This window comes from Perna viridis, chromosome 2, assembly GCF_037379345.1.
Source record: "Perna viridis isolate PV_CMFRI_1.1 ecotype Kerala chromosome 2, ASM3737934v1, whole genome shotgun sequence".
In the NCBI taxonomy this organism is placed as follows: domain Eukaryota; kingdom Metazoa; phylum Mollusca; class Bivalvia; order Mytilida; family Mytilidae; genus Perna; species Perna viridis.
Window position 1 is genome coordinate 41,346,424 of NC_142446.1, and position 27,047 is coordinate 41,373,470.

The following is a 27,047-nucleotide window of genomic DNA, read 5'->3' on the forward strand; positions in this document are numbered from 1 at the left end:
AAATATTTTATTGACACACCGATACAAAGATTGTGATCCTGAATTAAAAAGATATACTCAATACTGTATCCCCCGTGCGGGTCTGGGTGTCAAAGGATTAGGCCCACAGCAGCGCTTAGCTTGTCGTAAAAGGCGACTAAATAGTGCTCAGAACCATGACTGGGGGCTAGGACGCTCTGTCCCCAGAGTATCCGGGGTTATATGCCCCAGGTGGTGGGATGGGGTAACCCTGGCATGTTACATGAGGGTGTCGTCAACCTGGCTGCAAACCATAGTAGTGCATTGTGTTGGGAAAGGGTGTCACGTTCCTCTCATGTTAAAGAATTCTGCAGTGGAAACATGTGCACTCCGCCACAGGAGGTTTAATTGTCCGACCCTACCCCGTCTCCCTATTTCCAGTGGCAATGAAAATTTGTCGACCTTATTATCCTTTTGTCTCATACCATTTTTCATATCACCATTATTTCATGTTCATTTTATCATCCATTTCATGTTCATCACCCGTATATACTAGCTGAAATACTGCGGCTTGGGCATTCAACTCCAACTAGTTTCTTAATACTGGTTTTTAGAAAGCTTTATAGAGTTCGCCAATGAAATAGTTAACATTTATTAGACATTTTAGGTTGGTGTTTGCGTCAAGGTATAATATTGCTAAGATAAAAAGAACTGCTCAATTAAGTGTTCACTAAAATATCTACATATTAACAAATATAATATATTTTAATACAGTGGCGCGGAAATGTCATGCGCATTGCAATACATGCACAATATGTTGACACTATTTAAATGTTGCAATATCTAATCAGAACATTAACGAAATAATTAAATGAAATGGAAACACAAAAATGGCTTCGGAAATAGGGATGAGTAGTGTTTCACCAGACCAGGTAGGTTGAAAGTGAATCAAATATACAATGAATAATTTTGTGTTTTCATGGCTTAATTTTATTCCGAATGCAAACGTTGTGAAAAGAAAGTAAACGTTAGTACCAGACAATATTCGAAAGCCGAATGATTAATACAAAAGACCTAAAATGGGAAAGTTATAAAGAGATTTCATGTTCACACTTCTACTGTGTAAACTGTTACAACAGTTTTCCTTTCTTCTTCAGTCTACCCTGGACGAAAGTCTTGACTTTTTATGAGCAACTCGGTGGGTGTTCCTAGAAAAGCAGAGGAAACGTACCCTACCGGTGCACCTGGTCCATGCTCCCCGTCTTTAGTGGAGACCTAGTTGCTCATTTTCCTTTGTTATTTGTATGTATTATTTTGGTTGTTTCATGTTCAATGTGGGGGTCTGTTTTCTATGTCTGGTATTTGTCCTTGGATTATATTCTTTCGATTTATGATAGAATCTTAGTTCCCTTGATTACTCTTTACACAAAGAAGGGACGTCGCGCTATTTGGAATATGGGTGATGTAAAAGTTCTGACAGATAACTCAAAAACTAAAAACTAATGTATCGAACACAAAATAAGGAATGCCATTTCTTTATTAAGATAATCTGATATTTTTGTCGCAACTATTCTTGTTGTTGCTATTTGTTTATATATATTTTAAAACAAATTTAACAATATTTAAAACTTCTATATATTAGGTACCCCCAAGTTTTTATCGAGATAAGGTCTATGACAGAAAGAAAACGTTTGCTGAAGGTGCGTTAGATGTGACCATCTTGATAGCAAATGCCACCCAACTTAAGACTGTTGTCGCAAACGGATCTAGCCACAAATACTATATCAGTTTACTTGTGCTAATTATTTTGTCAATTATTATTCAAATCGTTGTTGCTGTTATGTTGTTGATTATTGGTGCTACTGAAAAAGAAGACAAAAATAACAAGACTTTAAAAAAGATGCACAACGCTACAATTGGATTAATCCTTGGAATAACTGTGACAAATATTTTTATAAGTGCCCTTGGCTTAGAACCGACATAACGCAACTTGGATATAATAATCGGTGATCTTCCCTTTGTTTATGTACAATGATACAAAAAATAAAACAAATTAAGTTTGTAATTTTTAGCGTACGTATATGTACCTTTTGTTTGATTTTAATTGCAAATACACGGATCAAAATGGTGTAACCCATTCTTACAACCTATCAACTTACACAGGTAAAAACATCTACTGCCATGAACACTTGTATAAATCCAGAGTTCGGAACAACCTTTGTATTATATTTTCCAAGGCGATAATCATAAATAGGGAAACGGGGAAACATAAAACTAGGGAAATGTGAACAACTATAAACGCCAAATGCTTTCTCTTTTTGTCTATGTTTTCATTAGGAACAAGTCACAACTTCAGCATGGATTTGCAGACTAAAAACAAATCATGTTCTTGACTCTCGATTGAACAGCTTTTAGCAGCAAAGTTAAAATCAAATGATCATGTGACATACTTAAAATTAAATTATCTAAAAGGAAAACCAACAAGATGTTATTATACAGACGACACGAAATTGTTTACAACGACGATTTAATATTTTCTTCACATAAGATCAATTTTTACATGCTTGTGAAATCCTGGAGTGAAATTTCTACATACTGGCTCAAAGTCCAAGGGATGGGAAGGTTAAGCGTGCTTCCCAACCTATCAACTTTATTTGTTTTGTTTGTTTGTTGGGGTTTAACGTCCGAGCAGCAATATTTCAGCTATATTCAGACGATGAACATGAAATTGATGATAAAATGAACATGAAATGATGATGAAATGAAAAAGGGATGGGACACAAGGACAATGGGATCGACAAATTTTGATTGCCACTGGAAATTGGGAGAGGTGGGTAGGGTCGGGCAATTTAGCCTCCTGTGGCGGAGCCCTATGGTTCCTACTCCGGGAGAATACCACAATAGGGTTCTTTAACGTGCGAGGAAAATATTGTTAATAGTATAAACATCCATTACATACCTAGTTTTAAATTTGCAAGAGCAATTAAAGTGATAAATTTAAGTCTCAAACCGCGCACTAAAATTTGTGCGCAAAATCCCCTGTGCCGTATTTTTGATATGGGACAAGCTCAGGGTCCGGTTTCATAAAATATCTCAAATTGAGATTTTCCTCAAATCCTTCCTCAACTCAAATTTCGACCAACCAGACCACTTGAAAAGGAAGATTTGAGGAAAAAGCAGGACTTGAGGAAATTTTCATTTTGAGATTTTTTTTTTATGAAACCCCGTCTTGACGTCCCACGGATCCAGCTCGTCTGGCAAATGAAACGTTGAACGTTAAAGTAATCTCGAGCAACTAAGTAGTGCTCAGAATCTCAGCCGGGGGTTAGGCGCTTTGCCAACAGAGCAACTGGGATGGTTGCCCCAGGTGGTGAAATGGGGTACCCCTAGCGTGTTACATGCTGGGGTTGTCTGGCTATATTATTAATTAATATCCTTATTTATTTATTTAATTAATTATTTCTGGTATATTTCAACACAAATGCATGCTGCTCGGGCGTTAAACTGCAACAATCAATCAACCAATCAATTTTTTTTCCTTTTGTTTTGTATTTATTATCAAAATTTGCAATATCATAAAATACCTGTAGCATCCAGGCTTCTTTCCTTGTGTTGTAAATGACAGAACCTCTAGATGATTGCTTTGGCTTCCTATTTCGATAGTTTTGGCATTGAGTGCTTCTCGTTTACAATTACTTTTTTTGGAAATTGGATGAAGATCCTGAGTATAAACATCAAGTTCGATTTGTTTGTTTGTTTGTTGGGGTGTAAAGTCCGAGCAGCAATATTTCAGCTATATTCAGACGATGAACATGAAATTGATGATGAAATGGAAAAGAGATGGGACACAAGGACAATGGGGTCGACAAATTTTGATTGCCACTGGAAATAGGGAGAGGTGGGTAGGGTTGGGCAATTTGGCCTCCTGTGGCGGAGCCCTATGGTTCCTACTCCGGGAGAATACACAGTAGGGGTTTTTAACGTGCGAGGAACGTGGCATCTTTCCCAACACGGTGCAACACTATGGTTTGCGGTCAGGTTTTCCGTATTATAGCCTGACAACCCCAGCATGTAACACGCCAGGGGTACCCCATTCCACCACCTGGGGCACACATCCCAGCTGCTTTGTGGGCAGAGCGCCCTAGCCCCCGGCTAAGGTTTTGATCACTATTTAGTCGCCTTTTACGAGACGCTTAGCGCTGCTACTGGCCTTAAAGCTTTTTACAGATGTGTGAGATAGGAAGTTCATATTGGCCAATCAAATTACGATGGTGACAATAAAACGTCTGAATTGATGATAGCAAATGTTCTGAACATATATTTACAGATTTATTATATATTCAGGCGATGAACATGAAATTGATGATAAAATGAATATGAGAGATGATGATGATGATGGAATAAAAATGGGATGGGACACAAGGGCAGGTGGGTCCACAAAATTGGATTGCTACTGGAAATAGGGAGAGTTGGTTAGGGTTGGGCAATTTAGCGGAGCTCTATGGTTCCTACTCCGAGTGAATACCACAGAAGGGTTCCTTAACGTGCGGAGGAACGTGACATCATTTCCTACACGTTGCATCACTATGTCTTGCGGTCAGGTTTTCCGTATTATGGCCTGACGACCCCAGCATGTTACCCCATTCCACCACCTGTGGCACACAACCCAGTTGCTCTGGCAGAGCGCCCTAGCCACTGACCAGGGTTCCGAGCACTATTTAGTCGCCTTTCATGACAATCTTAGCGCTGCTGCAGGCCTATTACTTTAACACCCGGACCAGCACGGGGCGGTAAGAAAGTAAAACGTACTAGTGGAAGTGTACTCGTTCCATTCTGCAGAGGGTGACAAATACATATTCACTTTGCTAACACGTGCTCATGCAACTATCTGAGAAGAATAAGGATGGCCGATTAAATCATACACCGGGAGTCTTGTAGAAGTTGTCAGACATCGTTTAGAGTCAAAATCTTATAATGTTGATGACTTTCCCTTTTGATACTTTTCAAAGTACTATTAAACTAAATTAGTACTTCATTTACTTTCGTTTTGTGTATTTGTGTGTGTGCTGTTAGCTGATTTTATCAAACAGCCATACATACTGACAGAAACGAAAGATTTAGATTTGATTAAAGAAAGCCAAAAAAAAGTTGCTCACATTTAAAATCCACGACAATGTACATTTGAAAAACGACATCATACTCCAATATTTGATTACATGTAGCTGAAATTATCTACAGCTACAAAATGTCGCTTGGGAAATAAATTTCCTTATGTCAGGGATTTTGTGTAAAAATTTCCCGATGAACTATTTTAACGTTCAAGGCCTTTCACTAAATTGTAATATCTTAAGTTTTTAATTTATATGCCCAATTTATGTGTCCTAAACGATTACACATACAATATAACTTACTTTAAAATGTAGGTAAATTTTTCTGTCTTTGAAGATTGAAATATAATACTTCGTGTAGCATGGCCATTTCTGACACTCCTACTGGTAAGTTTGATCACATCCGAGTTTAGCCCCGTTCAGGTCCGGGTGTTAAAAGTATAGGCCTGCAGCAGCGCTAAGCTTGTCGTAAAAGGCGACTAAATAGTGCTCAGAACCCTAGCCGGGGGGTAAGGGCGCTCTGCCCACAGAGCAACTGGAATGTGTGCCCCAGGTGGTGGAATGGGGTACCCCTGGCCTGTTACATGCTGGGGTCGTAAGGCTATAATACGGAAAACCTGACCGCAAACCATAGTGGTGCACCGTGTTGTGAAAGATGCATGCCACGTTCCTCGCACGTTAAAAAACCCTACTGTGGTATTCTCCCGTAATAGGAACCATAGGGCTCCGCTACAGGAGGCTAAATTGCCCGACCTTACCCACCTCTCCCCATTTCCAGTGGCAATCAAAATTTGTCGACCCCATTGTCCTTGTATCCCCCCCTTATTCATTTCATCATTTCATGTTCATTTTATCATCAATTTCATGTTCATCGTATGAATATAGCTGAAATGTTGCTGCTCGGACGTTAAACCCCAACAAACAAACAAACAAACAAACATCCGAGTTTAGGCTTGTAAACTGCAGAAGCCCCGTGTAGGTCCGGGTGTTAAAAGTATAGGCCTGCAGCAGCGCTACGCTTGTCGTAAAAGGCGACTAAATAGTGCTCAGAACCCTAGCTGGGGGCTAGGGCGCTCTGCCCACAGATCAACTGGGATGTGTGCCCCAGGAAGTGGAATGGGGTACCCCTGGCGTGTTACATGCTGAGGTTTTTAGGTTATAATACGGAAATCCTGACCGCAAACCATAGTGGTGCACCGTGTTGGGAAAGATGCCACGTTCCTTGCACGTTAAAGAACCCTACTGTGGTATTCTCCCGGAGTAGGAACCATAGGGCTCCGCCACAGGAGGCTAAATTGCCCGACCCTACCCACCTCTCCCTATTTCCAGTGGCAATCAAACTTTGTCGACCCCATTATCCTTGTGTCCCATCCCTTTATCATTTCATCATTATTTCATGTTCATTTTATCATCAATTTCATGTTCATCGTCTGGATATAGCTGAAATATTGCTGCTCGGACGTTAAACCCCAACAAACAAAATGAACTGCAGAAGTGTATTTACCTACTGTACCTCTTGTGTTTCAAGACTTCAGTATTAGTATGTATTTGCCTTTAATCTTGTAGACCGGTTTAAAATGGGACCAATAAATAGACTGAGTGTGAGAAGACGATCCAATATCTACATTATGGTAGTTAAAGCCATTCAGTTTTATGCTGTATTATTACATGGTCCAACCCAGATGTTTTGCGTCCATTTAGTAGTCGATTCTCATTCAACTTGCTGATGAAATAATTCTTCTAGTTACAAACGATACTGTAAAAACAAAGAAAAACAAACTCAACATAAACACTTTGAATAATAGGACTTATCATTGTGTTTTTTTGATTATCTTTATCAGTGTCTTTGAGATAAATTTGAAAGGTGCAAAGGTTATTGCCTGGTACAATGAATGGTTTCTTCAGATCATTATCATCATCAACATCAAAATGTGGAAACAGTACATAGGTATAAATCTGAAGGAACAAGTATTAGAATCATAACTAACCATATCCTGTACACAAAATTGCAGCTATTTTCAAAATATTGTCATTATTCAAAAATATAGCTTATATTTACTCAAAACTGCATTCTGAAAAATATCAGAATCATATTTCTGTCCATATACTCTATTTACATATAAAAATATTCTGTTTATAAATTATGCTAACTCATTTTTAACTTTACTGTTACCAAATTTATCATATTTATTATTTTACTATAAATATCTTTATTTTTACCTTTATTCTTATATTTGAAGCTATTTTAATCTACTAAGATTTCAATTAATGTTTTATTTCAATTTTACAACTATCACACAGTGATCATTCTCATTTTCATCCAGGAATCACACATTCATACCAAATTCACACTGAATATTATTAGTTTGGATTATTAGTTCATAATTAGTGGGAAATTAACCTTAGATATAAAGTAAATCAGTTCAGGAATTGACCAAATGTACCAACATCTTCTAGATGCCAAAGATTCATTTAGGTGGACAAAGTAAATGAGGTGTCCATTATGTCTGACCATTTTTCCAGTTCTGCCTTATAACAAAGGGACAAAGAGATTTTCCTCCAAAATCCAAGCAGCCAATCAGAAATAAGAAAATCAGTTTGCTATAGAAGGTAATGGTAATAATTTGTAAACATAGGTATATTAAAAAAAAAAGTCACTGAGCCATGACTATGGGTATATTAAACCTGCAGTCACTGAACCATGAGTTTATTGACAAACTACAGTGTAAACAAAATCATCTTTATTAAAACAAAACTCAATATCCAATCTAGTTTGATATTTAATGAATGCAATTAGTTAAACAATTAATAAGCATTACAATCGATATCATTCATGAACAAAATAATTGCAATCAGAAAATCTAAAAAAAATATCTAATCAATTATATATACCTAAAAATAAACTCTACCACAATAGTTTTGATGAAATTTAATGCACTGAATCCTTAAATATAAATTCGATGAAAATCTTTATAAAACACTGAAATCAGAGCTGTAAATCCTAGCACTTATTCCAGAACAATTACAATGAACGGTAAACTAAAAAAATATTCTACATATAATTCCAGTTATATCATTGCACTTAATCTCAAGCTGCAGTTCCGATGAAAATAGCACTTAATCCAAATTTTTAATTTAAGAATAAAACATTGCACTATATCCCAAACTACATATTATGTTAATGAAAATCATTTTTTTAATAATCCACAAAGGTTTTAGAGAAAAAGAATTTAAATCCGAAGTTCATCAATAATATTGCACTACATATAAATCCCAACTACATATTAATTGCAATTAAAGAAGTTTCATTGTAAATAAGACAATCCAAATCTAAAATTATAGCCTGACAACCCCAGTATGTAATACCCCAGGGGTACCCCATTCCACATCCTGGGCCACACATCTTAGTTGCTCTGTGGACAGAGCGCCTAGCCCCCAGCTAGGTTTCTGAGCACTATTTAGTCGTCTTTTACGACAAGCTTAGGGCTGCTGCAGGCCTATTCTTTTAACACCCGGAACTGCACGGGGTAAAATTTCGTGGAAAAGCATTGCACTTATAATCCCAAATAATAATTTTAATCGAATTCGATGCACTGAATTCCAAACTATAACATAAATGAATATTATTATTAACATGACACGTAATCCTAAATTATGAATATCTGTGCAGTTTATCCGGAATAATGTAATTCCAACTGAAATCCTTCACATTTTATGAAGCACTTACATGTAATTCATTTAATATACTAATTGCACTATTTGAAAAATTGTACTTCACATAAACCTCGAACTGTCTGCAGTTTGTATAACACTTGTTCCTTAACAATAGTTCTCATTAAAAAGGGACCTTAGTAGGACTCTTCCAGTTTTATGAAGGAGGGTATAAACATTAATTTAGGTCTCATTTTTATAATGATATGTAAGACTTCTATGCAGTGTTGTTAAGATAAAAATAAATATTTTAAAATACTGTACTAAATAACGGTTTTCAATCTTGTCAACAAAATACAAAACAAACTCTAATTTATTAAATTTGAACCCCCCTCACCAATGAAAAATAGAATAACCCAGGTAGCTGCTTCAGATTTAAATAACTAGGAGCTGCCTATGAAAAGATTCATAGGTGAATAGCAATTGGTCAGTTTAAATGTCACAATAGCTTGTCAATCTCTTCTATTGTTCAGCGGACTGATAACAAAAGAGTGTCACGGTTGTAGGAAAGTCACTGTCGTTGTTTCATATGATGTCTGTTGAAACGAAGCCTAAGAAGTATTTTAAAATCATCATTGCCGCTGTTGATTAGAACTGCGTGTAAAATGTTTAATCCAGGGAATGTTCAGAGTGGGAACCCCCTCTTATTTTTGGGAAAAATAATTTGCGTGCATTATTTGGGCAAAAATCAGCAAAAGATAGGCAGAAACCCCCAAACCATCCCTACCCTGTTATAACAAAGGCCTTCTTTTATCAATTTCTAGAGTGTGTGATCTTATTTATCCCAAACAAAATCGTTATTAGTTTCACTTTTCAGCCTCAGACCTAGTCAAAGCTACCGCATGTCATCGACAATTGATCTGGCTGGTTAAAACTAATAGATATGCATGCGTATGAAATAATTTTATGGTTATTTGATTTAATACGTATTAGTTTTGAATTCTGATAAACTGTTCTTGATATTTGTCCACACTCGTAAACTGTTGTACGTATCTATTAATATTTAAAAAAAAAACGACAAAAAGGCAAAAAAACATCGGCTATTTTCAATTTTAAAGATATAAAATTGATTTTTTTTCTCACTTATCGGAGCAATATTGCTGCTCGGACGTTAAACCCCAAAAACAAACATCGGAGCAAACTTTTAAGAATATGTCATAGAAAAAAAACTTCTGTATATAATTGTGATGACATTTTAACAGGTGTTACATAAAAATAATATCAAGAGTAATCAAGGGAACCAAGGTTATAGCGGTAATCAAAAGAATGTAATCCAGGGACAAAGACCAGACATGGAAAACAGACACACACAATAAAGAACATAGAGTAACTAAATTCATACGTACAAAGTAACAAAACCAAATGAGCAACTCGGACTCAACTAAAAACTGGAAGCATGGACCAGGTGCACCGGTAGGGTAAGCGTCCTCTGCTTTTCTAGAAACACCCCCGAGTTGCTCATTAAAAGTCAAGTCCGGGGTAGACGAAAGAGGAAAGGAAAACTACGACACGGTGAACAAATCAGTTTTCATGGCGCAGATGGATACACCGTTAGGATCCACGAGTTCATGATGACGACCATACAACTTTTGTAGTGATGACTTTAATGTTGTAGCAACATAACCCTGCTGCAGAAGCCTATTTATTAGAGTTCCTGCGCGATACAAAACGTCTGCATAGTTTCGGCAAGCTCTGGCATAACTTATTAGTTGTGATATGAACACTCCATACGAAGGTGCTGAAGGGATGTTGCCACAGATAAAAGGAAAGTTGACAATTTTGAATGAAAAGTCATCACGTTTGTCGTTAAGTTTGGTCAATAGTTTCCTTTACCATCGATTTCTAAGTGTAGGTCAAGATGTGAGGCCGTCTTCACAGTATCTGTAGTATCCTTTATCTCCAGTTCTTTGGGGTAGATGCGATGTATCAAATCCCCAAAATTAGGATTGTTTAAAGATAATACGTTATCTATATAGCGGAAACTGAGATTAAAGGATCAGGCTAAACGATACACTTTCTGTCGGTTCAGATCAGCTATAAAGTCAGCTTCATAAGAGTGAAGGAAAAGGTCAGCAAGTAGAGGAGCACAATTAGTTCACATTGCAATGCCGACCGTTTGTTGAAAAACGCGTCCATCACACTGGACAAATATGTTGTTGATTTAAAATTCCAGCATTTTGTAAACATCTTCTGCATATTTGGAAGATGATTTGGAATTATTTCGTACAAAGTATGAGGAATCTCTATCAAGAACTATATATTTGTATCTAGGTGTACCATCTTTTTTGGAAAAACAACTATGTATAATATTTTAAATCGGGATTTTAACTGAGTATGTGGAATAGACGTATGTTTGTTTGTTTGTTGGGGTTTAACGTCCGAGCAGCAATAAGGAATAGACGTATACTGTGTTGACAAATCATTGGTTTTAATGCTATTATATTCTGATAATAGTCTCGAGTGATTGTCTCCAAAAGATCTCTCGAATTTTGCAGATCCAGCTATGTAACGTTGTTTGTATGGATTCTTGGGGAGTTTAGGAATCCAGTACATAGACGGTAAATCACAGTCATCGTCCTTGGTAGAGAGACCAAAAAAGAATAGCACAGATTTATGGTTTTCCACAATTTCTTCTTTGGAGAGTGTGATAGCATTATAGGTCTTATCACTGCTATTATTTTCTACGTCTACCTCTGATAATAAACATTGGATGTAAAACGTTTTGCAGACATAAACAATGTTGTTTTGGCTTTGTCATATATAGTAAACAATGTTTTTGCTACATCAGGGTCATTGAAAACTCATTGACCTATTAAAACTTTCATCCGTTTCAAAATTAGGGACAACATAGGGAAATAACTGAGAAACGATAAAAGTGTGGTCGAGGCTACAAATACACATGTGTGTCACTTCTCTTTTTCTTAAATTGATGAAGAGCGACACATTGCTTGTATGGGGTAAACTTTCCATTCTATGATATATTGCTGAAGATAAATTCAATACACAAATCATAACGTATGTACACACATATTTTCAGACAGTGAAATTCAGATCAAAATTACAAATCCATATAAACACTCATTTCACAAGTATAACTACCGAAAATTATACCAATGATGCAACAGTACTTTAATCTCATTATGTATGGAATTAATATGTTCTGCTGAGCATAACATCAGACATCGCCATGTCAACAAATCAACTGAGTCTTCGAAGTTTGTTCTTTCGCCAAGTAGAGCGACTAGAATGTCATCATCATCTTGTTCAAAGAATAGCACTGATTCCTAAACAGGTAGACTGTCCACAATGCGGTGGTTTCGAAACTCTAGAATTTTGTAACAGTTGAGAATCAAGTGTTTGACAATATCGGATGTATCGGATTCACATAAAATGCATAGACCTGGCTTAATTGCTACAGTTCCTAGAGAAAGCAAGACAAACATTAGTTTTCAAATGCAAATCGAAATAGTCTATGGAAGGTCAAAGTGTTATGAAATGTGAGGTATCTTTAAATTTCTGTACGTTGTTCAATCGAGGATTTCAACGTGTTTTCCTCTTCTATTTCCACTGTCAGTCGTTGGATTTTAGACCGTAAGAGTTTGTCGTCAGGAAATAACATGCAGATAATTAGTTTTCAATTAACGGACACGTGTCGTACATGTTGTATTTCATCACAGTATCTGCGGGTTTTCTCGAACCCACAGTTACTGTTTGTGATGATTTCCCCCCAAATTTCACAATGATAAATTGCAGTTGGAAGGACTATTTTTTTCCAGATTATACTATTGGAGATTGCAATCATTCAATTAGGACTCCAATTCTATATAGAGAATGCAGGTTTTGTTTCAATTTGTTGCAAGCCTTTTCATTACGTTCAAATGTTTTAAACAGCAATTAATTAGCGTTCCCATATATGTTACATTCGGTTTTACCGGACTGCACGGTTCTCTTAGTCTGAAATTATAACCAATTTCTTGTTTTGATGTCATTGTAGGTTTAAATACAACACAAGTACTTGTAGAAGCATTGTGTATCAAATGTCAAGTAAGAGCATAGTTAGAACCAGTGTTAAATGAAGTCTGTAATCCCGGAGGAGTTCGCTAAGTAATGTAGTGTCATCTGCGAGTAGTATGACTGGAATATAAAGAGTTTCGACAATAAGGCCACAGTTTTTGTTTGTTAACAATATGATAAGGTCGTTGATAAATGAGGCAAAACCAAGCTGGCATTACATTCCCTTGTCCAACGCTTTGGTGAATAGGAAACAATTTACTGACTAATCCGTTGAACTGTACAAGGTGCAGTTACTGTTTTATATAAACGAGTAGATAATGTTCCAATTTTAGCCTTGTATACCAATTATCCATAATTTATATAAAAGACCATCTTGCCAGATGCGATCGAAAGCTTTTTCGTTGTCTACAAAGGCTGAATAAACTTTTGAAGATCGTTCCACATGATAACAAACTGATTCGCGAAGTGTAAAAATTGCTGGGATGGACCCATGCTCGTTCACAAATCCAAACTACTGTTTGTTGGGTATAACATTGTTAACTGTCTCGAGATAATTTTTCATACCTGTCGAAAATAACTTTCCTAAACGTCTGCTTATCACTGAAATTAAAGTAACTGCACGGTAGCTATTCGGTGAGGTTTAGTCCTTATTGTTTTCTTTATATAAGGGGATGATGATTCTATGTCGTCTCAGTAATCCAGGTAGGTATTCGGTTTTCAGAATAACATTACATATAGTTCATAAAAAATCTTAATTACTTATCAACACCGATTTTCAAGTTTTCATTTACTGATGTAGTGTCGTCGAATGATAGTTTTGTCGTACAATGTTTTTGGTGTCCGCATCCTACGAACATTTCTGTTAAAGTCATTGATATCCAATCTTCACACATGTCAAAGATTGAATATAGCTCATCTAGGTGCAGCAAATAATCATCATGAACGGTGATCATCAACATCATCATTTCATGTTCATTTTATCATCTTATTTTATGTTCATCCCCTGAATATAGCTGAAATATTGCTGCTCGGGCGTTAAACCCCAATTAATAAATCAATTCTTCTCGAGTTTCTTGTCGCCCTTGGTGTCCATTTTGTTGAAAGTTTCGTTCATTGTTTACATCTGGTTCAGTTCGTTTATTGTTTACAACTGGTTCAGTTCTTTCATTGTTCACATCTAGTTCAGTTCGTTCATTATTTACATCTGGTTCAGTTCGTTCTTTGTTTACATCTGGTTCAGCTTGTTCATTGTTAACATCTGATTCAGTTCGTTCATTGTTTATATCTGGTTCAGTTCGTTCATTGTTCACATCTGGTTCATTTTTTTAATGAAATTACATTAATTACTTTCATTTCTTGCTGTTTAAATATATCATAATTAAATTACATTTGCAAATGTATTTTTTTTATATTTTCATGTATGTGTATAATGTTTAGATATATCGCTGTACCTATATGCTGCTAAACATCTGGTTGAATAATGAATTAAATTACTTGTCTATATTGTATAAACCATGATAACCCATCACCATCAATTTTAGATATCGTTTGCATCAGTTAGTTTAAATACAAGCGGATCGGTACTATTTGCTGTAAAGAATTAAACCAAAACTTTTTTTTCATAATAAGATCGATTTTCCTATAAGCACTGCATAACAAATGCATTAAGTAGATCTAGCATGAAATACAAAACACTTCAATGTTGAGGGGAAAAGACAACATAAAGAGCATCCAAAGTTTGTCCAATAATTATTATCTGTTTATTATAGTCTCAAGTGACAAAATTTTATATGAAATATTGAATAGTTTTGTTATCTGTAAACCGTACTTATGCTAATAAATTACGCATTGCGACATACCGGTTTCCAATGAAAACTGCCGTAAATTCAGATCACTTTTTAATATTTGATGAAACTCAGGGTGTATTAATGGAAAATTATGTTTGCGTTAACTGTTTGGGTAAGAGAGCGGAGAGTGATCTTTGAAACATCCCTGAACGCAATCTATAATTAATAAGAGCAAACGTGTCGCATTAATATATTTGTCGATCTCGAATAAACATTGTCCATTAGTGGTAATTTACTTAGGACCTTGATCTCTATGAAAAATGGTAAGTCTAATTTCCATTTATGTAATTTTAAATCGTAGAAGTGTTTTTTTTTGTTTGTTTGCATGTGTTATTATCAATTTGTAAATGCTTATTGGTCTTGAGCGTCATGGTATTATATTTGACCAACTGAAGATGACTGTTTTGTAACTTCAAAAGATATTTTGAATTATGTATTGGTACACGGCAATTTTGGAGGTTTACTTACAGTTATGAACACTCCTAAGGACAGCCATATTTAGTTAATTTGTCAAGTAGATTACGATATTAATTCACTTGATATAGCGATTTTTTGTTGTATTTGAAATTCGAAATCTATAGAGCATTCTTTTAATTGCATATAAAATAATTGAATGGATAGTCATAACTAGTTGAGTAAGTTGGTACAATATCTGATTATGAATTTCATATTTTGAATACTATATTAAGAAACAAATCTTTCATAGGTTATATAAACTAGTAAGTGTCTGCGTAAATTGAGGAATCAGTACAGACAGAACGAGTAAACTTTATTCATTAGTGTTTACCAGGTACAGGGTCTATACTCATATGTTTATCAACTGTATTTCATTGTATTTTCTATATATTCACTGGTGTTCATTGTAGAAGATAAACACAGAAGAGAAATTCCTTATAATCTACAGGTTATGTAATACATTCATAATAAATAATAATAATAATAAAACAACTACGTTAAGCTTTATAAAAAGAACATGAAAAGAGTTGTCTAATCCGTCCTCAAAAATAATCGAATGAAAAAAACTGAATTTTCAAAATCTTCTGGAGAAAGACACATTAGTTGACCATTAATACGAAATATCAAGCAAACTGGTATCGAACTCTTTCAAATGGTGAAAACTCGTTGACATCATTCACAGGTCCAAAGAATTGTCTATGACAAAACCTCTGCAGTTAAATTAAGAAATATCCCTATGAAATATTTTTGTCTTTTAATGTAAATTGCTGTATTTTGGGAAGTTTCTTTAGACTTGGATATGATATTCGTGTCCACGTGAACACAGATGCCATTAAGTTATTATTTGTGGGCAATGCCCTAATTTTCTTGTATATGTGCATGAAAGATAATCAAAGGAAACATGACTCGAGCACAATCGAAAGAATGTAATCCAAGGATAAAAACCAGACAGGGAAAACAGACACATACAACAAAGAACATGAAACAACCAAAATAATAGGTACAATAAAACAAAAGCAAATAGCATCTTAGAACAAAAACTGGGACATGTACCAGGTACGCCGATAGGGTAAGAGTCCTGTTTTCCGGGAAACACCCGCTATGAGCTTTTTGAGTAACACAGTGATGGTGTTCATTGACCTTATAACTTTGTGTGTATTCAAGGCTCAGAAAGAATAAAATTCGATATACTTGTCAAACATTGTTTAAAGTTAATTATTTTTCTGGTCAAATGGCGGTCTGAAATTACAGACATGAAATGTAACGAATAGGTAAATATAATTATTTTATACATCATTTTTTTTGTCCGTGAATCCGAAATCAATATTTGTTTTGCTGCCTGATTAAAACCATTATCACTGAAGATGAAATATAAAGCTGAACAAAGGATGTAATGCATTAATACTGTATCAATACACGTAAATGTATTATGTTCCTTTGTATTTTAAAACAAAAAGTATTTAATGTAGAAGAGTTCGTTCGGATTTCATACTAAAGCAGGTCATTTTCGTCCTACACTGGTGTTATATCTGTTGTTACTTAACAAATTTAAAAGATTTTTTTTTTCGGTTATAGAAAATCAGTTTTGTTCTTGAATACAATCACACAATGACCCCATAGAATATTGATAAAAAAGTACTAACTTTTAAAAGTGAAAAGTACAAGATATAAAAACAAAAGCTCGCCGTCTTTGTAGCTTCTTATTTTTATGTTTCAAGTATATCAATGGAAATTCCAGTAAACATTTGGTATTTTGTTTTGTTTTTGTTTTTGTTTTTTTGTTTTTGTTTTATGTTTTTTTTTTGTTGAATATTCTTTTCGTAATGTTTGCTATATTAATGTAAAGTCAGCTGTTTGAGCTATATCATTAGAAGGTAGTGTCAGTTTGAAGCTTTAATATTGTGTTGATCTTTAATGTGCAATGCCTGACCTTTGATATAAAGTTCAGTTTTTGACCTTAACCTTGAAGCTTATTCATAGAACATCTTGTTTTGTTAGTAAATAATCATGCCGTAAATGACTTGTGTAGTTGGACCTTATGGGTCATATTATACAACATGTTTGGGGTCTTATTGCACGGACATGTATCAAGTCTGGACCTAAAATTTAGTAAAGAAGCTATAAGTTTGGCATTATACATGTAGCTGCACTTTCGAAAGTTTATTCTGGATATACCTATGGTGTTTGTTTACAGTCATACCAAGTATCATTTATTAAATTGTAATAAAAAGCTATTCTATAGTTATTGATAATGTAACGACTGTAAACATAAAGAGATCAAGACTTATTTTCCGCAGAAAAAAATGTCAGAATGATGAAACGTATAACCTATCTTCCTTCTAAATCAAAAAGTCAGAAGGAATTCCGAAGTATCGGAATATCCTGAAAAAGTAAATACCTGGTGATCTCTTTTTCCGTTACCTTTCCCAGTCCAATCAAATCTTATCCAACGAAAAATTACCTGATCAAAAGTGTTATCCAATCAAAAATTAGGGTCGTTAATTTTTATCCAATTGCTGAACACTAATGCCGACTTCCGTTTTCCGTGACAGATCAGAAGCAGGTATGAGGCCAAAATTAATTCCCCTTGATTTTTGTTGTATCAAATATAGTTCCAATTTTGGTAGCAGGTACTTTCCACATTTGTTCATATTTTTACGGTAATTGATAGAAAATAGGTCAAAATTCATGGGATTTTTTATTAATCAATTCTGACTACAAGTTGTGATTTGGTTCAGTGGAAGAAGGTTATAATTTATTACTTTTAACTTAGTGCATTTGTCATGTTTTCCCCATCTCTGGGTCATAAGTATTAATTTCAGAAAATGATAGTAAAATTTTCTACAATTTATAATTATATAAAATCCTGTTTGTAGGTATCTTCAGGCAAGAGAAGTTTTATTCAGTTAGCGTCGGTGGATTTTTTTTTAATCTTTGACGACCACGAATATTGAATACTGATATGTATTAATTCGATGCATTAAGAGGGTGTCCATGTAAAAACCAGGCAGTGGGTGGCACATGACAAACTTTGTTTTCAAAACTTTTTCATCCAATTCTTTTTAACTGCAACGGTTAAAGAGAATTGCATAGAAAGCATCAGTGGGATAAAATTTAACCTGTGCCAATCATATTATATGATCTGCCTGATTTTTACAGGATCAGCCTCTTAAAACAGAATATTTGTAATTTACAAAATTAATGTAAATGATATTACTATTCAAATCGAAAGTTTAACTTCGCCCACTCTTTCCTAAAATATACGATTTTTCAGGGGATGAAAAATGTTCAACTGTCATGGAGACTGACTATGAACACTCTTATTTATCGATGCATCTCTGAGTGTAGACTTGTTTAATACGATCATATATCATAGGGATAATCTAAACCCAGAAGAAATGTAGACAATGAATTTTTAATAAGTTCGATGATTAAAATTGCCTACTCTCTCAGCTTGACATTGTGATAATTGGTTTTTTTTTGTCACATCTAAAGTTCGAGCAAATAATGAAAGATTTAAACTTTTTCATTTATGTTGGTAACAAGACGGCATGTGAAAAAAATTGTATTTCTTGATTCTATATGAAAAAAAAATATAATTAGTTCTAAAAGCACAACACTGTGCATTTACTACTTTCAAAGCCAAAAAAGAAGAAAATAAAATCAATGTCGGATTTTATTTTAAAAAAACTCTTTGTATTACAGATGTTAAACAGCTGGTTAATTTTAGGTTTAGAATAAGAAAGTCACTCAGCTAGTCAAATATTACAAATATTAATGTGTGTAATCGTTCTTCCTCTAATACATCCGCCTGACAGCGGGTCCAATGGTCCATGATCGTTTCCATCTTTACATTGCATCGAAACTTTCTGACTAAGGAATAATGTCGTACGGTATGTTATACATTGTACAATACAAGTATCATATCCACAAAGTGTATGTATAACGGATTGAGTTGTCGACCTTCCAACTGTTCTTTCAATACTTTTATTTACTTAAAACCTCTGATCATACTGTTTGACAGAAGCTGGTTCCATGTGCCAGTCTGTGTGTAAAGAAAACGTACGCTTACATCTAGAACGAGAGTCTAATGAAAAGACAACGCTGATACATGTATATTGTTTATGTATTGGTCAGAAGAGTCTACGCATACAAGCTTTCCCGAGAGCGCCATGAATTTAGGGTCAGAACATAACTTCATGTATTTAACTGTTTCTGGGCCACATCATACTTGAGTTACTTGAATTTATGGAAAATCATAATGTTATTGACACAATTCATAGATTCAGTAATTGGTTATCAATTAACATCCATGCTATTAAAATCAGACTGCCGATATCCACAAGGGAGGCATTTCAATTACCTTAATATAAAAAAGCAGTTGGCCATCGACATGTCGTGAACACCTGATAATAAAGGGGAAAAAGTGAATAAATATTTATAGGTTTGAAGACAGGCTTTTGAAGTTAATAAGTAACTGACTTCCACGAATAATTTAGTAAACAATAATCACTAAGTTAGTGTATACACTTCACAGTTTACCTTGTGAAAACCCTTGTGCTCTGCTTGATGCACTTCATTGCCTACATGGATTGTGAAGATCATATGTGTTTGTTATTCAATTGTAACTTATGTGACTTTTTTCTAAATATGAAGAAAAGGGGATACAAGCTAATTAAGAGAAATATAAAATAAGCTATTCAAATAACTTCAACAGTATAATAAAAAACAAGATCGTCTGAGTAACAAATTAATGCAACAAAGTGTAATTGTTATTTCCCTTATGAATATGTTATTTTATATTTAATTTCCATTAAATGGCACAAAGCGAACACAAAACCAGTTTTGCATTAAATAGAACCAGGCAACAAGACTGGCACGCAGATTAAAGGGAGGTACACTACTGAGTTGCAGATACTGACTAAAGAGTCATCTAACAGTTTTGTTTTATTTAGCATCTCAGTATAAAATCAACAGTATCTCATCGTATCTTTATTACAGAAAAAAACTTCGGAATAATTACCCAAAATTTTTACGTATTAAAGTGCAGACAACCAAACAATATTGGTCTTCATGTATGCTACTCCAATACGCCGAGGAGTCGGTGCTTATTTGATGTTTAATGCAAGATAATGGTTGTATTAGCACTAACTATGCCCTAGAGGGTAGATATGTTCCTTAATTCTACTTTTTGTTCATAGTCTGACAGTATTTCTATACAAGAATGTTTCCCTATAGTTTGACATGGTTGCTGTCTCATCGATCATTCATTGTAACTGCTCTGGAAGTCTGGTACTTATTTATAACAGATGGCCCTACGTTCGACCAAACTGCCCAATTATGTCTGTTAACCTTTCACCTTTTATAGAATGTTATGCATTACTTAATCGGAGCAATTGATTATTATCTGACTAATATATCTGTCTAGTCCATGGGGAAATTAACATTACGTTAAATGTGAAATATATGGAATAACTACTGCGCATGAATCAATCATACAATATGATATTGAAAAGAAATTATATAGGATGTTGTGAGTAATTAGATAGCTTCAGTATTAGCGTCACACTTAGTAGCATACTGAAAAAGTATAATGTTGTTAAACAAAACTCAATAAATTGTTAACAAAGTTTCAGTCTTTTTTTGGAAGAAAAATATTGATCACGTATAATATTATATTCTTAACAAGTTAAAATAAAACTCCTTACCTGTAGCCTGAAAATAATTATAAAAACTAGATATGGCCGCACGGTTTCAATTTTTATTCAGTGGCATTTTTTTTCTGCAGAAAGAAAACATAACAAAATTTTCTGAGTTTACGGGATTTTTGCAGAAAAATGCATTTTATTTTTTGAGGATATAAAGGTATTGTTATGAGTAAATTCCCCGGATTAAAAACAGTTCAGTGAAAAGAGAATTACACATACAGGTACACTGCAATCTCATCGTTCTACATCTTTGTGTGTATATATGAAGATTGGCTAGACTTGACTTTTCGGTACATAAAGATGTCTTGAAGTATTATATATGATGTAGCATTCTGGTTTAGTGTTCAATTGTACTTTAGTATGTTTTATTTAATTTGATTCTTTCAACCACGTGACAAAATAGAAATAACGTGTGTCTGAAGTCATATATTCTAATAGATTCGGATTTATAAACCGTTACGACCTTAAACTATTTTCCCCCACAAGACTCACAATCATGACAGATTTGAAGGTTTTACATGTTATAATATGTTATAATAACGTATTGACATCCTCAAAGCCCGTATTTGATTTCTAAAATCCTATTTATCCTTGCAAACAATGTAAATTTATTTTTTGTAATTTTCTTACAATTTTGTTTCAGTCTGATTTACAACTTACAGATGAACAAGTCGCAGGTAACTGTTTCATATTGTTGTTTGTATTTTGTTTGTTTATTTGTTTAGTTTTGTTATTAGTCTTGTTTGTAATATCATCAAATTTAAGAAATTTTAGTTTTTGTTTATTTCTTTTAAATAAGCACGACATTCATGTATTTACAAAGTTACTATTATACTACAAAACAAATGTAATAAATATAATAATAGAAATACTCGAGCGCATGAATAACAAACACGCAATATACAAATTATGTAAGATACATGATACAACTCAAGTCTATCAAGTTGTATATACATACAATGTTGAATGTGACATGCTACACACTTACAATGAACATGTCTGCTGACAAATGAATGGAAATTTACCAATTTGAAAACGGAGATCGTTTTGTCGTACAGTTTCGCGTAAGTTTTCATAACTAATTTTAAAAAGACCCCACCCTTACACTATATTTTCTATTGTGACAGAGTTTAAAGAGGCCTTTAGTTTGTTTGATAAAGATGGAGATGGGTGTATTACAACGAAAGAATTGGGCACTGTAATGAGGTCATTAGGCCAGAATCCAACAGAAACGGAGCTACAAGACATGATCAACGAAGTCGACGCAGACGGTATTTATTTTTGCGATTCGTTATACTAGTATGGTCTGGTTAACCACGTACTTCTCGCCGGACTGCGGTCATGCACTAAGCCATTTAGTGCTAGGGGAGTGTTTTGTAACAATACAAGATTTGTTGGAAATCAAATTCATATAATTTGCGAGACTTTTATGAGCGAACTACATATAAAGTTTTCAATACAAATTAGGATATTTTATATTTGCTTAAGGCTGTTTTTTATTTTAACTACATGTACATGTTCTTTCGGTTAAGAAAGGGTAATAAACACGACAAAAGAAATAAAAACACCCCGACCCACACCACCATATTGGTTAACGTGCATTTAGATGACGCCGTACAAAACTATACTGCAATGCTTTATGTCTGAAATTTACGGAGCGGAAAACAACAGAATCATCGTCGTTTTCGAAAGCTCATTATGGCATTTATTGACAAAAAAAAATTATATCATGCGTTCATCAAATATTCATGATTTGGTATTATTGTAAGAAGTTGTGACATTTTAATTGTGGTAATACGTAAAACCTACCCATATATATTGAGTAATAAACACCAAATTTATTTTTTATTCATTTTCAATAATTCAATAAAGCAGTAACTTACATTAATTTTAAATGATTCAAGACTTATTTCATTTGGTTAATCGAAAGACTACTCTGAGAGATATGCTTCAAAGAATTAGAATTTATTACTTCAAAATTACTAATTCGAGCTCAATGCATCATCTTTAATTTTGACCCACTTCCACTTAAACCTGTACACATTTTAGTACGATAATGAAGAGATTGTCTGTTAAAGGAATGGGGAAAATGTTCTTACATAAAAAAATGTGATAGCAGTAAGGATCATTGGTTAGGGAAATCAAAATGTACATCATGGAAGTCTACTCCAATCTGCGACGTTAAATGTTTAATTTACATGATATTACATTATCCATTGTACCACATATTATTGTAGTTTTGTTTTGTTTTAATGGTCGGTTTGATAAACTTTGATATAACTGTCAAAAACAAGATATCTCTAGATTTTCTTTAAAAATATGTCCGCAATCCAAAATTCTACTGATGCGGCAGTCAAGTCTGGGGAAAATTAAAACACTCAAATAATCGAGGTATTTCTATGAAACCAGACATTAGACAACTAATCAGTAAGACTTGTGTTTCATAAAAACCAACGACTTGTTTTAAAAATTCTAACTGGGGATGTATTTATGAGTTCTTTCGGACTGTTTGTATTTTAAAAAACCTTTAGTTTGATATTCTTATACTGGCTTGAAGCAGGGTGTGTAGTGATCATGCTGTTCGTCCGTTTCTCTGTTCGTCCATATAAACTCTAGCAAATTGCTGAATGGGATTTAATGAAACTTTCAAACATTCTTTATCACATGATGTAATTGTGCAACTTTTTTTCTTTTCCACCGAATTCCTTTATGGTTTCCTGATGCAAATATGGACTTTGTCATTGGTAAACCAAGGGGAACCATCTTCTAATCATCAACCCCCTAAAACCGCTGAATGGAATTTGATGACACTTCCACACATTCTTTATCATACAAAGCCAATGCGCGCCTCCTATTTTTATCTCATCATAATAACCTATGGGGTGGTCTAATGGTTCTATAGTGGGGTGCGGGGGATATTGACTCGTGAGCATTGTTCACAGTTTTTGTTTCTAGTTTTTTTTTATTCTATCCCTTGACATCGCTTTAATGCACATAAATTACAGCGCAGTATTGATGATAAAGTGTTATAAGTTACCTGCTTTTCCTGTAGGGAATGGCACGATTGATTTCTCTGAATTCTTGACCATGATGGCACGAAAAATGAGAGAAACAGACTCGGAAGATGAACTTCGGGAGGCATTTAAAGTTTTCGATAAAGACGGAAATGGATATATAAGTGCGTGTGAATTACGCCACGTAATGCGGAATCTCGGGGAAAAATTAACTGACGAAGAAGTCGACGAAATGATAAGGGAAGCGGACATTGATGGGGATGGTCAGGTTAATTATGAAGGTAGCTAACAATACTGCATGTACAGCACTGCATATACATGACTGTATATTCATGTTACATGTACTGTTAAGTGTTAATCTTTTACATCATGAGGTATGGTTACTAGACATTATTTGTTTTTATGAAAATTACGGCATTGGTGTCGGTTTGGAACGAAACCTGATAAAATTTAACTGTTTACATATTTGACATGATGCATTATTATTGAAAACAAGACTTGTAAAAAAAGGAAGATAACTTTGTCGCGCATAAATAAAAATACTTCAATGTCAGCAAAACCGAAATTGATTCAAATGGGAAAACGAGCTAGATATATGGTTTCTATCTATAGCATATTTTAAGAAATGCTACAAATCTTTTTTTCTATTTCCTTGAAATAATGTTCGATTTAAATACAATATTTCATATTAATAACCAGTTAACCTTTTTTTGTAGAATTTGTTTCAATGATGATGGGAGAGAAACAACAACAGGCTTCCAAATAGTTTAGTTCTCGGGACTTTAAACAATACTGCTGAGTCACTGATAAAACATTAATATACAAAAGTCGTAAACATTTTAAACATCGTAATCAAACAGCTTTCAACGATTCGGTGTACTAATTCTACTTCTGCTTCTAATTGCACTTATATTACAATAATTCAGCAAGATCGTTCGCTCTGGTTCGGACCAATGAATCAGTCAAGAAACGTATAATACTGGAACGTACTACTTAATAGCAAAAACATGTTTGTTTTCGTGTAAATGCTTATCATTACCCCAGAAAGGATGGGGTTTAAAAAGGAACGTTACAGGCTTTACCCGAATTTTGTATAAAAGTAAAACAATTTTCCAGTAAATGGGGAATACCATACTCATGAGCCCTCCCCTGGATTCGCCACTGTCTTCTCTGTGCTTTACTTTTCATTTATAAATTCTTAATAAGTTTTGACTCTTAAGTTAAGGATGCAAGAACACGTTAAACTTGATAATCGCCTTTGTTGGAGTGCACAGTTATTGTAGACAATTCAAAATTCCTCAGTATACAATGTCCATCAATGGTTTGAAGTTTGTGAGGTTTGTGTATTGTGGTGTAGATAGGTATTTGAATGTTGAATAATCAATTAATCGAAATGACTTCCTTCATGTACATGTATGTAGTCAGACGTTTAACGAAATTTAATAAATATTGTAATTTTGATTAAAAAAATACATTTATTTCATTAAAACTGACAAAAAATGTTGCATAAATTATACATTCATGAATACTAGTAAAATGGTAACATTGGCATGGTCAGCACGGGTGTAGATAATTCTCAAACAGAGGACGGATAGAGCCATTGGCGTACCCGCTGGCAAAGAATTTGGACACACGGTGGTTTGGTCCGGGATATCCGTTATTGGCCATAGTCGATACGCGAAATTGATGTAAATTACCTCAAATACAAATTTAGACCCAAATTATTTCCCTATTTAAAAAAATGAAGACTTGGAAGAAAACTTAACAAGAAATGAATACATTACTACGAATCAATACTTAAATGTAGAGTGTTAATTACCGAATTCTTAATATGCAGTAAAATAGAATGAACATAATTAATGATCAATCTTTGAAGATTTTATTTTTAACATAATTAAACTTCCTGTTGCGTGTGAAAGGTAACCATGATAAAAAGTTGTCAAATAACAGTCATGATTTATACGTTCTTTTAAAAAATCATGAATACTTCCATATTTAATTTGACCGAGAGTGTATATTTACATGTACTAAGCATGGTCCATGCAAGTATCGGGCAAATCCTAATCATAAAGTTACAGCGATACAGCAAAACTTTATATGGAACAATTTTTACATTCAATGCACCTTAGGATTACAAAATACCTCTCTTCACCGAATTTTAGCAGTTTAAATTTTATTAACCATTATATCATGAGTGTTTTCTATTTGTTTTCAATGCCTGATTCCATGATGGACCTGTACTTAATTAGTGAAAGAAAGTCTTGTGTTTTTTTAAATCATTTTGACAATTTATATTTTTATATTTTATATGTTGTTACCAGTAATATGTCTGAAAATATACATGAAGAACAATTATGTGTTATTTTCTATATTGCGAATGTTTAGCACAAATATTATAAAAACGAATAGTAATGCACATGATCCTTGTGGTAGTTATTTATAAACAGCTACAAATATTAGTACACACGAAAACATACCCATCATCCAAATCCCAACACTCACGACTAAATTTCTAAGTAAACAAGCTAAAAAAAAGTTTGTTTTTTGTTTGTTGGGGTTTAATGTCCGAGCAGCAATATTTCAGCTATATTCAGACGATGAACATGAAATTGATGATAACATGAACATGAAATGATGATGAAATGAAAAATGGATGGGACAAAAGGACAATGGAGTCGACAAATTTTGATTGTCACTGGAAATAGGGAGAGGTGGGTAGGGTCGGGCAATTTAGCCTCCTGTGGCGGAGCCCTATGGTTCCTACTGCGGGAAAATACCACAGTAGGGTTCTTTAACGTGCGAGGAACGTGGCATCTTTCCCAACACGGTGCACCACTATGGTTTGCGGTCAGGTTTTCCGTATTATATCCTGACAACCCCAGCATGCAACACGCCAGCGGTACCTCATTCCACCACCTGGGGCACACATCCCAGTTGCTTTGTGGGCAGAGCGTCCTAGCCCCCGGCTACGGTTCTGAGCACTATTTAGTCGCCTTTACCGACAAGCTTATCGCTGCTGCAGGCCCATTCTTTTAACACCCCGACCTGCACGGGGCTCAAAAAAGGGATGAGTTTACAATTGACAGGGAGTGATGTTATTTTTCTCAAAGTAGGGTGTGCATGCATGTGCAAGAAACGAACATTTGCTTGGTCTTCTTATAACGAGTAGCTGTTTTTAACAGACAGAAGATTAATAATTATAAATATCGAAAAAAATATAATACCGAAACA

General features: G+C 34.4%; 2 protein-coding genes and 1 long non-coding RNA gene across 3 annotated transcripts; 2 read left to right on the forward strand and 1 right to left on the reverse strand.

Annotated features, from left to right (window-relative positions):
• Nucleotides 1-817: 817 nt before the first annotated feature.
• On the forward strand, nt 818-1,969 carry LOC148625096 (ninjurin-1-like). Its single transcript, XM_088568384.1, has 2 exons — nt 818-890; nt 1,601-1,969. The coding sequence occupies exons 1-2, from the start codon at nt 849-851 to the stop codon at nt 1,940-1,942; spliced, it is 384 nt and encodes a 127-aa protein (XP_088424510.1). The 5' UTR covers nt 818-848; the 3' UTR covers nt 1,943-1,969.
• Nucleotides 1,691-17,717, reverse strand: LOC148625097 (uncharacterized). The gene is made up of 3 exons (XR_015919856.1): nt 17,493-17,717; nt 6,571-6,822; nt 1,691-1,820 (listed from the first exon to the last, which is right to left on the reverse strand). It is a non-coding gene; the product is annotated as an uncharacterized LOC148625097 (long non-coding RNA).
• LOC148625098 (calmodulin-like) lies at nt 14,667-26,168 on the forward strand. The gene is made up of 5 exons (XM_088568382.1): nt 14,667-14,901; nt 21,446-21,479; nt 21,930-22,073; nt 23,855-24,097; nt 24,533-26,168. The coding sequence occupies exons 1-5, from the start codon at nt 14,899-14,901 to the stop codon at nt 24,580-24,582; spliced, it is 474 nt and encodes a 157-aa protein (XP_088424508.1). The 5' UTR covers nt 14,667-14,898; the 3' UTR covers nt 24,583-26,168.
• Nucleotides 26,169-27,047: the final 879 nt, after the last annotated feature.